General features: G+C 43.5%; 1 protein-coding gene across 1 annotated transcript in view; it reads right to left on the bottom strand.

Moving 5' to 3' along the window:
* Positions 1-1,275: 1,275 nt before the first annotated feature.
* Positions 1,276-14,448, bottom strand: part of ngfra (nerve growth factor receptor a (TNFR superfamily, member 16)) — a 51,862-nt gene continuing 38,689 nt past the window's right edge. The window contains exon 6 of the mRNA XM_053515146.1: positions 1,276-5,464. Coding sequence (XP_053371121.1) covers positions 5,412-5,464 — 53 coding nt within the window. The 3' untranslated portion in view covers positions 1,276-5,411. The remainder of the gene's footprint in view (positions 5,465-14,448) is intronic.

Here is a 14,448-nt window from a genome sequence, read left to right as displayed (position 1 = left end):
TAAATTGTCTAGATTAACCGAGTGTGTCCAGGACATAAAAGATTGGATGACCAATAACTTCCTTTTACTAAACTCAGACAAGACAGAGATATTACTCATCGGCCCAAAAACCAGCACACAACAGCTTTCACAATTCAGCCTGCGTTTAGAAGGATGTACTGTTACTACTAGCTCAACAGTAAAAGACCTGGGCGTGATATTAGACAGTAACTTGTCTTTTGAAAATCATATTTCCAATATCACAAAGACAGCCTTTTTCCATCTTAGGAATATCGCCAAACTTAGGAGCATCCTATCCGTATCTGATGCAGAAAAGCTAGTTCATGCATTCATGACCTCCAGACTGGACTATTGTAATGCATTACTAGGTGGTTGTCCTGCATCCTCAATAAACAAGCTACAGTTAGTCCAAAATGCAGCCGCCAGGGTTCTCACCAGATCCAGAAAATATGATCATATAACACCTATATTATCATCCCTGCACTGGCTACCTGTTCAATTTAGAATTAATTACAAAATAGTATTACTTACATACAAGGCTTTTAATGGTTTTGCTCCCACATACCTAACCAGTCTACAAAAGGGGGAATAGCCTTCCAGACAGTGTTCGGGGCTCAGACACAGTTTCCCAGTTTAAAAGTAGACTCAAGACGCATCTCTTTAATCTGGCATACACGTAACTCATCCCATAACTCATACTTCAGTACATCTATTCTGAATGGCAACTACGCTAATTCTCTCCATCTGTTCTGTACTTTTCTACCCATCCCGAGGAAATTTCATTCATTCATCTCGTTATCATCTAGACACATTTTTCTCTCACACACACACAATTTATTATAATTATTAATATTTTATTATTTTATTATTATTATTTTTTTTTTTTTTTTTATTATTATTATTTTTTTTTTTTTATTGAATTTCTTTCATCTTTGTGAAGCTGCTTTGAGCTAACCATTGTTAAAAGTGCTATATAAATAAAATTGAATTGAATTGAATTATTATTATTATTATTATTATTATTAATATTAATTTTGGTTAAATAAATAATGTCATGGTGAACCTAATTATATGTTGTTGTTTGCTTTACTTTGTATTTGCCTAATATTTTATCTTTACATAAAACATCTATCCATCTATCTATCTATCTATCTATCTATCTATCTATCTATCTATCTATCTATCTATCTATATACAGCATATACATACATACACACATACTGTATGGACATACCCAGTTTTATTGCAGAGTAAAAGAAAGGAAGAAGACTCATATGAAACAGGAGCAATCATATTTGGTTTTATTCTATTAGATAACTAATTTGCTTCATTTGTCATTTACATAAGTGTACCATCATAACAACTATATGAAATTTGCCACATTTATTGATCCACAATGCATTGAAGAATATGGGCTAAGTACAATTAACATTCATCCCCATTATGGGAGCAGGGACTGAAAGAGTGAACTCCCCCTTGAGAATCCCTCTTGACATCTTCGTCTAAACATATGGTCTCTTAGGAGTGTCTCTTTGTCTATCGAAAGCAGGGTTTTAATGACATGTTAAAAGTTTTGGCTTGTCAAACACAACCTCACATCTAATAATTTTCACTGATTAGATATGCAGTACCCACAGTCAAGAATGTTTTTGGATTGTTGTTGTATTATCCTGTTAATGCATAGAATGGTATAATAATACAGGAGATGGAGAGTATATGATAGGTTCTAAAACGTATTTTATTATCCTAATAACATATAGCATGTGTAGCTTGTGAATGTTCAAGCCAACTTCTGTTTAACTTTAACCTGCATGTAGTTTTATTTTCAATAAAGGTGTTCAATAATAATGTCCTATAACCATCATGACCAACTTCTCTTGTTAAAAGACCCAATAAAATGTTGAAAGCATACATACAACTTACATGTTTATTTTTTGTACAGATCAGACATAAAGGGAAAAAAATAGAGCAAAGCAATGCAAAATGGAAATTTATGAATGTAGCTCAAAGACACCTGACGTAGTCCACAGGCACTTTGTGGTGCTGGATACTCTTTGAGTGTACTAATTCAATCAGTTTAAGTGCTACAAAAGTAAACCATCTTTATAAAATTCTGCTTTGAAAAGGTAATTCTATCAAGAAAGGAAACTATGTTTTTTTTTTCTATAAAAGAACAGGACTGGATAAAAATAGAACTGAACACGAGATAGGACAAGGTTAGCTAGCGCAACACATTTTGCATATGGATATCAATCACTAGGCTTGTGTACATTCTATACTCATCCTTGGGTGATAAATGGAAGTAAAAGCTGGTTATTGAGTGAAGACTGTACACTAAGATGCTGAATATAGAAGTGCTTCGATGTGCCGTTGGAGCAGTTCATAGAGGAAAATCCATGTTAGGTTCTGTTCGCTGTACTTTGATACAAGGAACACTTTCTTATCCACTCAATCACTTGTATTCCTTTTTTTTTTTATTGGTATGAAAATATCAGTACTCTGGAGACTAAACTGAAGAAACATCATGTCCTGCAAAACTGACGAGCGTCCCGTTTTATTCCTCTGTTCATGCAAAGATGACAGCTGTCCTCCGTCATCTTCTGGGTTTCCAGAGAAAACGATCAAGAAGGGGGAAAAAAACACAACAATATAGCGACTTGTCTTTCTTTTTCACCTGGAAGTGCTTTCAACAAAACGGCAGAACAGAGCTCCGTGAGTGAGGCGATAGAGCCATAAAGCGCATTACACTCCAACACAGCGGCTAGCTGCAGAGGCCAATGATACGCTCCATAGAATGATTTAATGGAAAGCACCCAGCTGAGTGAGGAGGACGGCTGTGAACTATAATGCGTAAGAACAGACTCTCTTTTGCTCTGCGAGACAGGAGGTGAATACTGAGTTCGGGCTTATCATGCCAAGCTGAAACTCGTATTAGCCAAGTGAAGCGATACAAAAGAGCGAAGCAATAAGGCAATGGTACACACCAGGTTCTGTCAAACTAACATCCAAACGTATGGGCATCTTCCAGCTGCTCCAAGCCCAATGCTACAGAAATAATTAAGTCAATGTACAGTCATTCAGTATGCAGTACTTTAAATGTCAGCTATTTACATTAGATAAGCCTGAGTAAAATAGAAGAAAAAAAATTTTTTTTTGTTAATACTGTGCTCGTTAAACAAAGTTTGATCAATACTATAGTGGTTATTTATTGCAGTTTGAATCCCGCCGCCATTCCTCAGTTTGTGCCCAGTGACCTGAGAGTGATGCGCTAGATTACAAGCTCCCATTCTGGATTGTGGAGTAAACTAGAAGGCCATGCAGCAGACACGGTAAAACTATATATGTGTATGTGTGTGTGTGTACGCGATGCAGTTATATGCCGCTACCGCTCATTAGGTTAATGAAGGAAGGATGTAATCCATGAGGAAACAAGCAGATGAAATTGTTTGGCTTTGGTTGTTCTTTTGTGGTGTGTGGATGGCATGGGAGTGCCTGCCACACGTTCACACTGTTCCTTCTCGAGAATTTCTTTCCCAAGCTTCTTCATGCACCATCAGGTTACCTTGAAGTAATTTAACAATATGATAGACGTTTTTATTCACTCGTTGAGCTAAAGTCGAAATGCACATGGAATTAAATGACTGTAGTTGTTTGGGGCTGCAATTCATCAACACAAATTCCACTTTAGCGCTGTTTTCAATATATATATATTTGTTTGTGGTGTTTTAGCTAACCGTTTTCACTCATAATCAATCCACTAATTCGATATTTAGGAAGCCGGACAAATACAGAAGAAGAATTCTACATTAAACTTAATATTTCTCCAGAGAAACCTTCAGTCCACAAAGAACAGTAAAGGGGGCCCCGTAAGGGACGAGACGTAGAACTGTGCTGGTTAGACGCATTTTTTAACAGCATTATCACTAGCACACTGATAAAGCACTTACAGGCCAGTCATAAACACTCATAGTCAAATGATGCTGAGCTGGCTATGGAACACAACCACATTAAAGCATCTAATGGACCTCAGTTTACCACATGTGGCCCACTCACCAACCACGGCATGAATCATTTACCCATGGTTCTCAAAGCCGGGTTAGTCAGCCTTGGGGTGAAACTGAAAGAGGTAAATGATGAACAGAAGTCTAAAGATGAATCACCGAATATTGAGTCTGGGAATTACACTGGTGATGTCTACAGTATGTGTAAGAAAGGAGAAGGTGATGTACTAAAGCCGACTCCCTCTGCTGTTCCACAACTGCATCCAACTGACCCGGTATAGTTTGCTCTCAGTGAAAAGAGAAACATACAACTCAGCACTGTAACATAACTCTGAGTGGAAGTGAGGTAATAGTGGAGGGAATACGATGCACTTACAATATAAGTGGTGGAAACAGGAATTGTATGGGTATAGAGAGAGAGAGAGAGAGAGAGAGAGAGAGAGAGAGAGAGAGAGAATACTAAGTATAGATGTGAGTCATTACAAACATAAAGGTCAGTAAATGTCACCTTTTCAAGATGTCGCCTACACTTGCTGCTACAGAATTAGCTTCGCTTCACAAACCACCATTAGGGATGAAAACAGCACCAGTAACAGGCTTGGATTTAAAGGGCAACCTTTCAAGTCTCTGTACTGTACACTACTTTGAAAGAAGGAATCTGCTTTTTAATCCTATTTCCTATGCAGGGGTAACAATAAAGAATAATACAAACAACATGGGCAAAGTAAGTTAGTGCGATTGAGGCATTCTTGTGGAGTCCATATATGGCCTACAGGCGTCATAGGTCCAAATCTACATCTCTCAGTCTTCTGAAAGTTTGGTGGGATCAGATCATCAGTCTGAAAAACAGGACTGCTTTCCTTTCTGTCAAAGTGTCTTTTAAAGATGAAGTGGCATTGCTTGGACTGGGAACTCCAGTTCTTTTGAGTTGACTACTTTTATGAATTAGTTTGTTAGGGGGGAGAAATGCATGGTCTACATACATACAGTATATTTTGGAGTATACATCATTTATAATACATTGAGGGATGCTATAAGGCCATTTAGATTTGGTTGGTGGCATTAAAAGGGCTGTATTGTTAGATACCAGTGACAGCTGCTGGTATGATTTGAACTGGATTTCAGCCTGTGATGTCTTGACCTTGAAGCATGTCGAATATATGATGCCATTTTTGTAGAACTGAAGCTTGTGGTCCAAAACGTCTGACTGCTGAAGTTATCCAAGCCAACAGGACCCAGTGCATTAGAGAAATGTCTATACTGGGTTTTATAGGAGCTGACGGCCACAGTTAGCTAATGACCACCAGAACAAAATGCCACTTTTCTCCTCACACTTCCCACCACTTTGGTCTCAATGGAACTTCTTCTCCTTCATCTGCCTGATGGTGTCACTTTCTTCAGTTGCTCCATTCATGCCTGTGATGGCGGAGAGTCCGACTGAGCCCCTCCATCCACCCTCACCACTGAAAAGAGAATGGGGGGAAAAAAGAGGGTTGTTGTTTTTTATTTGGTTGCTTTGGACAAAGATAAAAGGTTCTGCAATCTTACTATACTTTGTTGTATTATACAAGCATCAATCTTATACCATTATCATAATGCACACATTATGGTTTTTTGAAGTCTACTTTCCACAACCTAGCACATTAGCTTCTACATCAAACATACAACATTTTTCTGCAAATTAAGTGAAAGTATATATTTTTTTCATAATGTGACATAGTTTCAATAACACACCCAGATTTTCATTTTAATCCCAAATATACAGTTAGGCTAAAATGGTATTATGAAATAGCACAGAAAAAAAAGGCTGAAATAGTACTAGATAAAGGGTTATTTACAATTGTTTGTATAATTATTGGTGTCTAGCACCATGAAGAACTTCTCTGAACTTACTGAAACCTTCTGTTGTGGATAACAGCTTAGATACAGTATTTTAAATTACTGACAAAGAGACAGACCAAAGGTCGCTTTAAATTTTTATTTATTATTATTTATCCATTTTCTCCTAGAAGAATAGTCTAGAGCAGAGGTTTCGAACCCTGGTCCTGGATGACCTGCTCTGCACATTTGAGTGTTTTTCCTGCTCTATCACACACACACTTCAATTTAGCAAATACTGTTTAATAGTGAATTAGTTCAATCAAGTGCGCTAGATGTTTGGAAAACTCTAAAATGTGCAGGGCAGGTAGTCCTCATGGACCAGAATTTGGAAAAAAAAACTACATGCAAAGGCAGAGGTGCCAGATGTTTTTTAACTTCTAATAACTGCAAAAAAAAAAAAAAAACCTGTCAAAAGAAGACCTTTTTCTTCTGTTTCTCATAGGTCTACATGCATTTCTGATTTGCAGAATTAGCAAACCTGGTCAAAAACGAATGGTTATGACTATAACCTCTGTTCCCTGAAGGAGAGGAACGAGGTACAACACATATAGTATGGGATATCACGCCCTCTCGTGTCCTGGCTGAAGCCACCTTTATTCACGCCGTAAAGGCAGGCAAACCTGTGGTGACGTAGGTGTAGCCCCGCCTACACCTATAAACCATCGTCGCCACGGTTGACCCTCAGTTCGATAGCCGCTCTTCGCCGAGCGTAACTATGAGGCGGGGCAGCAATGTGTTGTACCTCGTTCCTCTCCTTCAGGGAACAGAGGTTATAGTCATAACCATTCGTTCCCTTTCAGTCGATTCACTCGGTACAACACATATAGTATGGGACATATATTCACGCCCCGCCGAGTATCTATCAAAGTTAGTCACAAGAACCCTGACAGCTACTCTACTGCATTATGGACCCCGCAGAGAGGACACAATGAGCCACCGAGGGGGCCGTTATATCAAGTCGGTAGAACCGGACAAAAGTGTGTGGTGAGGACCAACTGGCTGCCGCGCAAATCTCGCCCACAGACATTCCTTTGAACAGAGCCCATGATGTTGCCATAGCTCTCGTTGAATGTGCTTTCACACCCAGAGGCAATGGGACACTCTTGCTACTATAAGCTAGTGTAATAGCCTCCACAATCCAATGGGAAAGCCGCTGTTTAGACAGCGCTTTACCCTTTACTGGACTGGCAAAGCAGATAAACAGTTGATCACATAAGCGCATATCTACTGTACGGTCCATGTACACTCGTAGTGCACGTACGGGGCACAAATTATGCAATTTTCTCTGCTCATCAGAAGCAAAAGGAGGAGGAAAAAAGCTATAAAGGTCAAAGACCATAGAGCTATAATCAGTGGAGACGACCTTCGGTACATAGGCCGCGTTCGGCCGTAGAGTAACCTTTAACCCATTAGCAGCAAACTGCGTACAGGATGGATGCACGGATAAAGCGTGGAGATCGCCCACTCGTTTAGCAGATGCTAAAGCAAGAAGAAGTGCCGTCTTATATGAAAGAATTTTCATATCTATAGACTCAACTGGCTCAAAAGGAGGACCACAGAGGGCCTCAAGCACTAACAATAAATCCCAGGACGGAACACTGGACCTCGTAGTGGGTCGCAGACGTCGCACTCCCTTTAAAAACCGTACTGCCAGCGGATGAGCCCCTGGTGACACTCCGTCAAAACCAACATGACAGGCTGATATAGCCGCCAAGTACACTTTAATAGTAGAGAAGGAAAGGCCTTTCTCTAATAGTTCTTGTAGAAAAGACAAAATCTCCACCATGGAGCACTGAAATGGAAGAACATTATGTTCTTGACACCATTGCTCAAATGCTCGCCACTTGTAAGCATATAAACCTCTAGTAGACGAGGCCCGAGCACTTTGGATTGTCTCAATCACATTCGGGGGAAGCCCTTTTGCTAACAAATTGGACCTTTCAACAGGTAAGCGTGCAAGTTCCACAGCTCGGGACGCGGGTGCACTACCTCTCCCCCTGCCTGAGACAGAAGGTCCCTGAGGAGAGGAAGTTTCCATGGTTCTGCTGCTAGCAGGCTGACTATCTCTGCGTACCACAACTTCGCCGGCCAATGAGGTGCCACCAGGATTAGTGACAGGCCCTGCTGACGTACCCTCTCTGTGACAGGCAGAATCAGTTCTACCGGAGGGAAAGCATACAATAGAGCTGGGGGCCATGAGTGTGCCAGCGCATCGATCCCCAGTGGGGCATTGCGATCCGTTATGGAGAAGAATAGTGGGCAGTGAGCATTTTCTTTGGATGCAAAAAGATCCACTGCTGCCCTGCCGAAGCGCTCCCAGATCTGAGCTACCACCCATGGGTGTAATCTCCATTCCCTCACAAGCGGGCCCCCTCTGGATAGAAGGTCCGCCCCCAAATTCAGGTGCCCTGGAATGTGAGTGGCCCTGAGTGACAGAAGATGAACACTGGACCATAGCAATAGAGAATGAGAGAGTTTCAGCAGGGGAAGTGAACGAGTCCCCCCTTGTCTGTTTATATACGACACCACTGTTGTATTGTCTGTCCTGATTAGAACATGATGGCCTGTTAAAGCCAGACGAAAATGACTCAGGGCTAAGAACACTGCTAACAGCTCCAAATAGTTGATGTGAAGCCTGCGTTGTTTCTGTGACCACGCCCCCCTGATCGCGGAGCCGTCGCACAGAGCGCCCCAGCCGCTGAGGGAGGCATCTGTTGACACCACTTTGCGAAACGATACCCTGCCTATCGGAGAGCCCTGACGTAATAGCCTGGGTTCCCTCCAGGGCAGAAGGGCTGACATGCATGACGGTGTCACCGTCAGCCTCCTGTTGAGGTGGCGCGCCGCACATAGGCGGTGAGAGCGCACCCAGCGCTGAAACGCACGCATGTTCAACAGCCCGAGAGGCACCACAGTGATCATAGACGCCATCATTCCCATTAGTTGTAAAAACACTCGGAAACGAAGTTTGTGTTGCAACTGAAACAGAGCAAGGCAGCGCTGAAACGCGGCTATTCTGTGCTCTGAGAGACGTGCTCGGCTGGTAACGGAGCATATCTCCAGACCCAGGAATGAACACTGTTGACTCGGAATCAGTGAGCTTTTCTGCATATTTACTGAGAACCCTAAAGTCTGAATGTGAGACAGAACTAGTGCTGTCTGTTTCTCTGCCTGCTCGCTTGAGCTCGCTATCAGTGCCCAGTCGTCTAAATAGGCTAATATGCGAATGCCTTTCTCCCGAAGAGGAGACAGCGCCGCCTCGGCGCACTTCGTGAACGTTCGGGGAGCTAGTGACAGGCCGAACGGCAGCACTAGGTACTCGTAGGCCACGCCCTCGAATGCAAACCTCAGAAACTTTCTGTGGCGCGGAAAGATCGCTATATGAAAATAAGCATCTGTGAGATCGATCGTAGTGAACCAATCTCCCGGGCCTATTGCATTTAGCAGTTGCCTCAGAGTAAGCATTTTGAACTTGTACGTTCTTAGAAACGTGTTCAATATTCTCAGATCCAAAATAGGACGCAGTCCTCCCCCCCTCTTCGGAACGACAAAATACCGGCTGTACCAACCTGAGTTCGCTTCCGAAGGAGGCACCACTTGAATCGCCCTTTTGCTCAGAAGAGAATTTATCTCTTCCCGAAGCACCGCTGCGGCGTCGTCCGACACCTCGGTGTTGATTATGGAAGAGAAGCGCGGTGGCTTTACGCGAAACTGCAGTCGGTATCCCATAGCGACTGTGTTTTGCACCCATGTCGAGACTGCGCATGCGCGCCACTCGAGAACGTGGGACGCCAACCGGCCCGCATTGGTTTCTGAAAGGGGTCTGCTGCCCCCTGGCGTTTCGCCAGAGTGCAGCCTCATCGATGGCACTGGGCTTTTTTGTTTTGCAACATTGTAAACAGGAAAATTCTTTATTGGTTTCAATAATGTAACATTCACATGATTTACAAAATGCACCATTTTTGGGGCAATCACACTGCAAACATCGAGGGTACTTGCTGTAAGTCCCTGAGAACTTTTTAACACGCCCCAACTGGGGTTCATAACTCGAACATAAACACTTGTGTGTGAGGGGGGGGGATTGTGCTTGGGAGACTGTGTTAGGGAAGTGCAGCGCCGTTTGGGACTGATTTCCTGAACATAACGTAGCGGCCTCTTGGGCGGCATTGAGAGAGGAGAAGCAGTGTCTCCCTGCTGCCAGAGCTCCTCTCTCTTTAAAATCTGAGCTAGGAGGAGTGAGGATTCTTCCTCCTAGTCGCTGAATCCTTTCGGACGCCTGGTGGGGGGCCCATACCCCAGGCCGACTGCCGTGGGTTTTGCCTGGGAGGCTGTTGTTTCACCGGTCGAGAGCTCGAGCTAGCTGCCGGCGGTGGTCTCTTATGAGGTGGTCGCGGAGTGGTCATACTTCGAGCCTGTTTGGGCTTCACCTCTCGTCGCGGAATAATGTCTCGCAACGCTTCGGCCTGTTTCCTTCTGAAGTCAAACTTTGCCTGAATGGCATCGAGTGACTGGCCGAACAAACCCTCAGCAGACAGCGGTTCGTCCAAGTAGACAGCCCTGTCTCTATCAGGAATGTCAGAGAGCGTGAGCCATAAATGCCTCTGTGCTACTACTGCGCTCGCCATCCCTCTTCCGAGGGAAAGAGCCGCACAACGAGACATGCGCAAAATGTAGTCTGTCGCTGTCCTGACCTCGTTAAGCAGCGCACAGAACGGGCTCTCCTGAGGCACCAGTGAGCCGAGCTCTGCCAAACACATTGCCTGATATGTTTGAAGCAGCGTAGCGGAATTGAGCGCACGAGCAGTGCCCGCTTGAGCGCGATAAATCTTCTCCAGCTGGGCAGAGGAGAATCTACAATGTTTAGACGGAAGGAGAGTAGGTCCAGACACTCCATGATTGTGCGAGGGTGCCAAATAAGCAGCCAAAGATGGCTCCATTGGCGGTGGGCTAACTAGTCCTGCCTTCTCAGCTCCGTCTAATTCCAAATATTGTCCGTAACCGGGCACTGATACACGGGTCGACAGCGGCTTGCTCCATGACGACGTTAATTCGCCGACAAAGTCGGGAAACATGGGCAAGCAGTTCTTAACTGTTGTCGGTTCAGGAGGAAGAAAAAATCCCGCGAACCTTGACGGTTTTTGAGCCGGCTGCGGGGAGGGCCACTCCACCTCCAGCTTCTCAGCCGCTCGGCGGTAGAGAGCAAAAAATGAAGTGTCGTCCCGAGCGGTTAACGCAGTAGCAGCGGAGCTCTGAGCAGGCGGCACAATTTCATGCTCGTCCTCCGACAAGCCATGTATCTCTAGGCCGATGTCGAGCACGTCATCGTCCTCGAAAGCATGCTGCTCGGTGCCTGGCTGCTGGCCAGCGCTGTAGGAGAGCCCACGGTCCTCCGAACCCTCGAGATACTCCATCTGGTCCGCCCAGCTAGGTGCGGGGACTTCTGACGGAAATTCCTCGTCAGCAGACACAGGCGAAGCTGGGACTGCTGATTCGGAAAGGAGGGGGTCCTGCTGAGCGACTGTATTTCTCCCCAGGGTCCTTTCCACGAACGTGACCCGTCTTTCCAGCGTTGAACGCCGGAGCTGGCGACAAAGCTCACATGACTCTGGCTCAGCTAGAGCTCTCCTAGCATGGAGAATCCCCAGACAGACGGGGCACGCTTCGTGCTGGTCCTTCTCGTGCAAGGAGAAGCCGCACTCCTGAGGACAGGGGCGAACAGCGGACCTCTTCTTAGCTACATTAGCTTGCATGCTCATCTTAGCTAGCGCTGTTAGCACAGCTAAACAGAAGCCAACTAACTGAGATGTTGCTAATGTTCTGACTGTCAGGAAACTTAAAAGTCAGCGCCCCGCGGGTAGACGACTCACCAAAATGAGGCTGTTGTCGCTAACGCCAACAAGAGCAGTTAAGCTGATTTTAAGCGCAGTCTTTCAACGTAAAACGTAGAGTTTACTAGCAGCACCTAGAAAACTCTACGGAAAAGGTGTTCACAGCGAGGTGAAGAGCGTAAGAACTGAGGGTCAACCGTGGCGACGATGGTTTATAGGTGTAGGCGGGGCTACACCTACGTCACCACAGGTTTGCCTGCCTTTACGGCGTGAATAAAGGTGGCTTCAGCCAGGACACGAGAGGGCGTGATATCCCATACTATATGTGTTGTACCGAGTGAATCGACTGAAAGGGAACCATAACCTGGTAGTCTTAGTGAATTCAAAATCCCCCTTTCCTTCTCCTAATCTTTACAACATGGCTTATAGCGGAAATACTTCTGTGCATCATGGATACTTTGTCTGCACTTACATTTTCTCTTATCCAAATGTATATCATGTAGGCTACATTTTCACAAACTGATTGAAACTGAAACTACTCAAACGTTTTTACTCCACCTAGGTACAGGCATGCTTTTTTCCCCCCCACCCATAACGTAAGTGCAATTTGGCACAAAAACTCCATTCCTGGCAATGCTGTGAAGGATTACACTTACAGATTCATTAATTTTTTTCACACTAACAAAACCATGCCAATGTCAGAAGATGTTTAGAGCTGGGCATTGCATTTAGATTTCTTTGATCAATATTGAGAAATACTGATGAGATAATCTAACATGTAACAATGTGCCTTTTGATTTCAGTTTGTGTTTAATGAGAGTGCTGGAGAAGAATATCTCATGATTTTTAGCTTAACAGTCTATTCAGCGATCACCTAATGGGGGCTCTCTCGAGCTGGATGCTCAGCCTCGCCCTCCTCCCATGCTCTTTTAACTGCAATCATTACTACATTCAGTACGACACACAAATGCCCCATTTTCCCACTAAACCCTTCAATCTGCTGTCAAGTGTAAGGAGCCATGGAAACGATTCCAGAATGCAGAGAGCGCTCTTTGAATTCTTTGCTTCCATTTTTGTGTCTGAATCGCGGTCGCGCCATGCCGATGCAATGGTACAACAGCGTTCAGCCTTACAACGCCTGTTTACTTATCCCTTTTTTTGGCCTGTCAGTGTGTGACATCATAAGTATCTCTCCACTGCATCTTCCCCTAATGTGAGAAACAAGCAGTAATTCGCAGTTTCCCCCGTGCAGCTCAGACTGTACATTAGCATATCTGTCCAAATGTTGCACATCTTGCTTTAAGGTTTTGCTTGCTGTGAGGGTTCAAATGACTGATGCATTAAAGCAGGAAAGGTTAAAATGTCTTGTTCATTAAGACTTGTTTGTATTTTTATTAAGGTATTTTCACTCTTAGGGCTCTATATTAGTACAGACTACCCTGAAAGCCCAGGTCACCCAGATTATGAATACTGGCGATCACTTTTACAGTTGCTCATAAGGAATCAGGTTGAGAATCCTGTTGATCTTCTTTGCTTTACTGATCCAGGAGCTTAACACATCTTAAGAATTTTTCCTTTTTGTTTGTTACCAGAGACATGACCCTGATCAAGTACTAAATGAGGATGATGTAAATGTGTGGGTTCAATTCCAATGCAACTTTTTATTTTTTATTTTGTAGAAGTCCAAATGCATACCTCTACTCTCAACCTGATGTCCTGTGAATTGTTCTGGCGAGCTTTTAGGGAAAAAGATTCCTTATTCTTTTCTATATTTGCATCTATTAACAAATGTATTCATTTAAAATAATCATTCACTAGTCACAACCTATCCAATTTAAACCATCTACCACTTGTATTATTATTATTGCTTTTATAATGACAGATTGCTGTTGTACAGTAGAAACAACCATCAATGATATTAAGTTACATCTTTTTGAACAGTTTCTACAAGCCATATCTAGGAACTGAAGCAGTTCATGAGTCTCTTTAAGATGGGGTCCAACACTTCGGCTGAACTTCTGCATTTGATTGTGATTGAGGAGAAAGCAGAACATCCACATTGTCTTACAGCTAGCAAAGCATTTGTCTAACGCCTGTGTATAAAACTTAGTGTTGTGTTGTACACCTTTTAGTGGGCGAAGGCTGTTTAAGCATTAATGATCATTGAGAAAGAACAAGAAAGCTGTAAATGATAAAAAGTGAGTAAGGGAGTAATAGCCGAATTAGAGATGCCAATGGAAGAAACAGTGAGCAGTTGAGATGCTGCAACTGTCAATTAGAAAAGAAACAAGCAAACAAACAAAAAAAAGAATGGAGACTGATTATAAAGTAAGACGTATAAAAGATTAAAGCAGGGAAGGAGAGCTCTAGATGGAATGGTTAAAATTTAAACAACCCATTCCTCCCTCTGACATCCATTCATCCATCCCTCAATTCCCTATGGGCCAGATAGAGCTGCAGAGGATGGAGGGAGAGAGGAACGAAGAGTAATTACTGTTGATCTTGTTGAACAAGACTGAAATGGGATGGTAAAGTTTACCTGAGGGAAATCCCCCCCCAGTCAGAGTCTACATCAGACAGTGTGGGAGTCTTTCTGCGTCTTGATTCTGTCATTGTAGTGGAATATCCTTCGCGTATGGGGACAGCCAGAGGGTTTAGCAAACTTTTAAATGAAACTGATATTGACTTTGAATCCAGTCCCCAGTGTTGCCTATGATCACTGTTGTCATTATCTGTGC

This window comes from Clarias gariepinus, chromosome 16, assembly GCF_024256425.1.
Source record: "Clarias gariepinus isolate MV-2021 ecotype Netherlands chromosome 16, CGAR_prim_01v2, whole genome shotgun sequence".
Classification (NCBI taxonomy): Eukaryota; Metazoa; Chordata; class Actinopteri; order Siluriformes; family Clariidae; genus Clarias; species Clarias gariepinus.
Note: the sequence above shows the minus strand (reverse complement) of the source record. Positions and strands in the feature narration are given on the sequence as shown.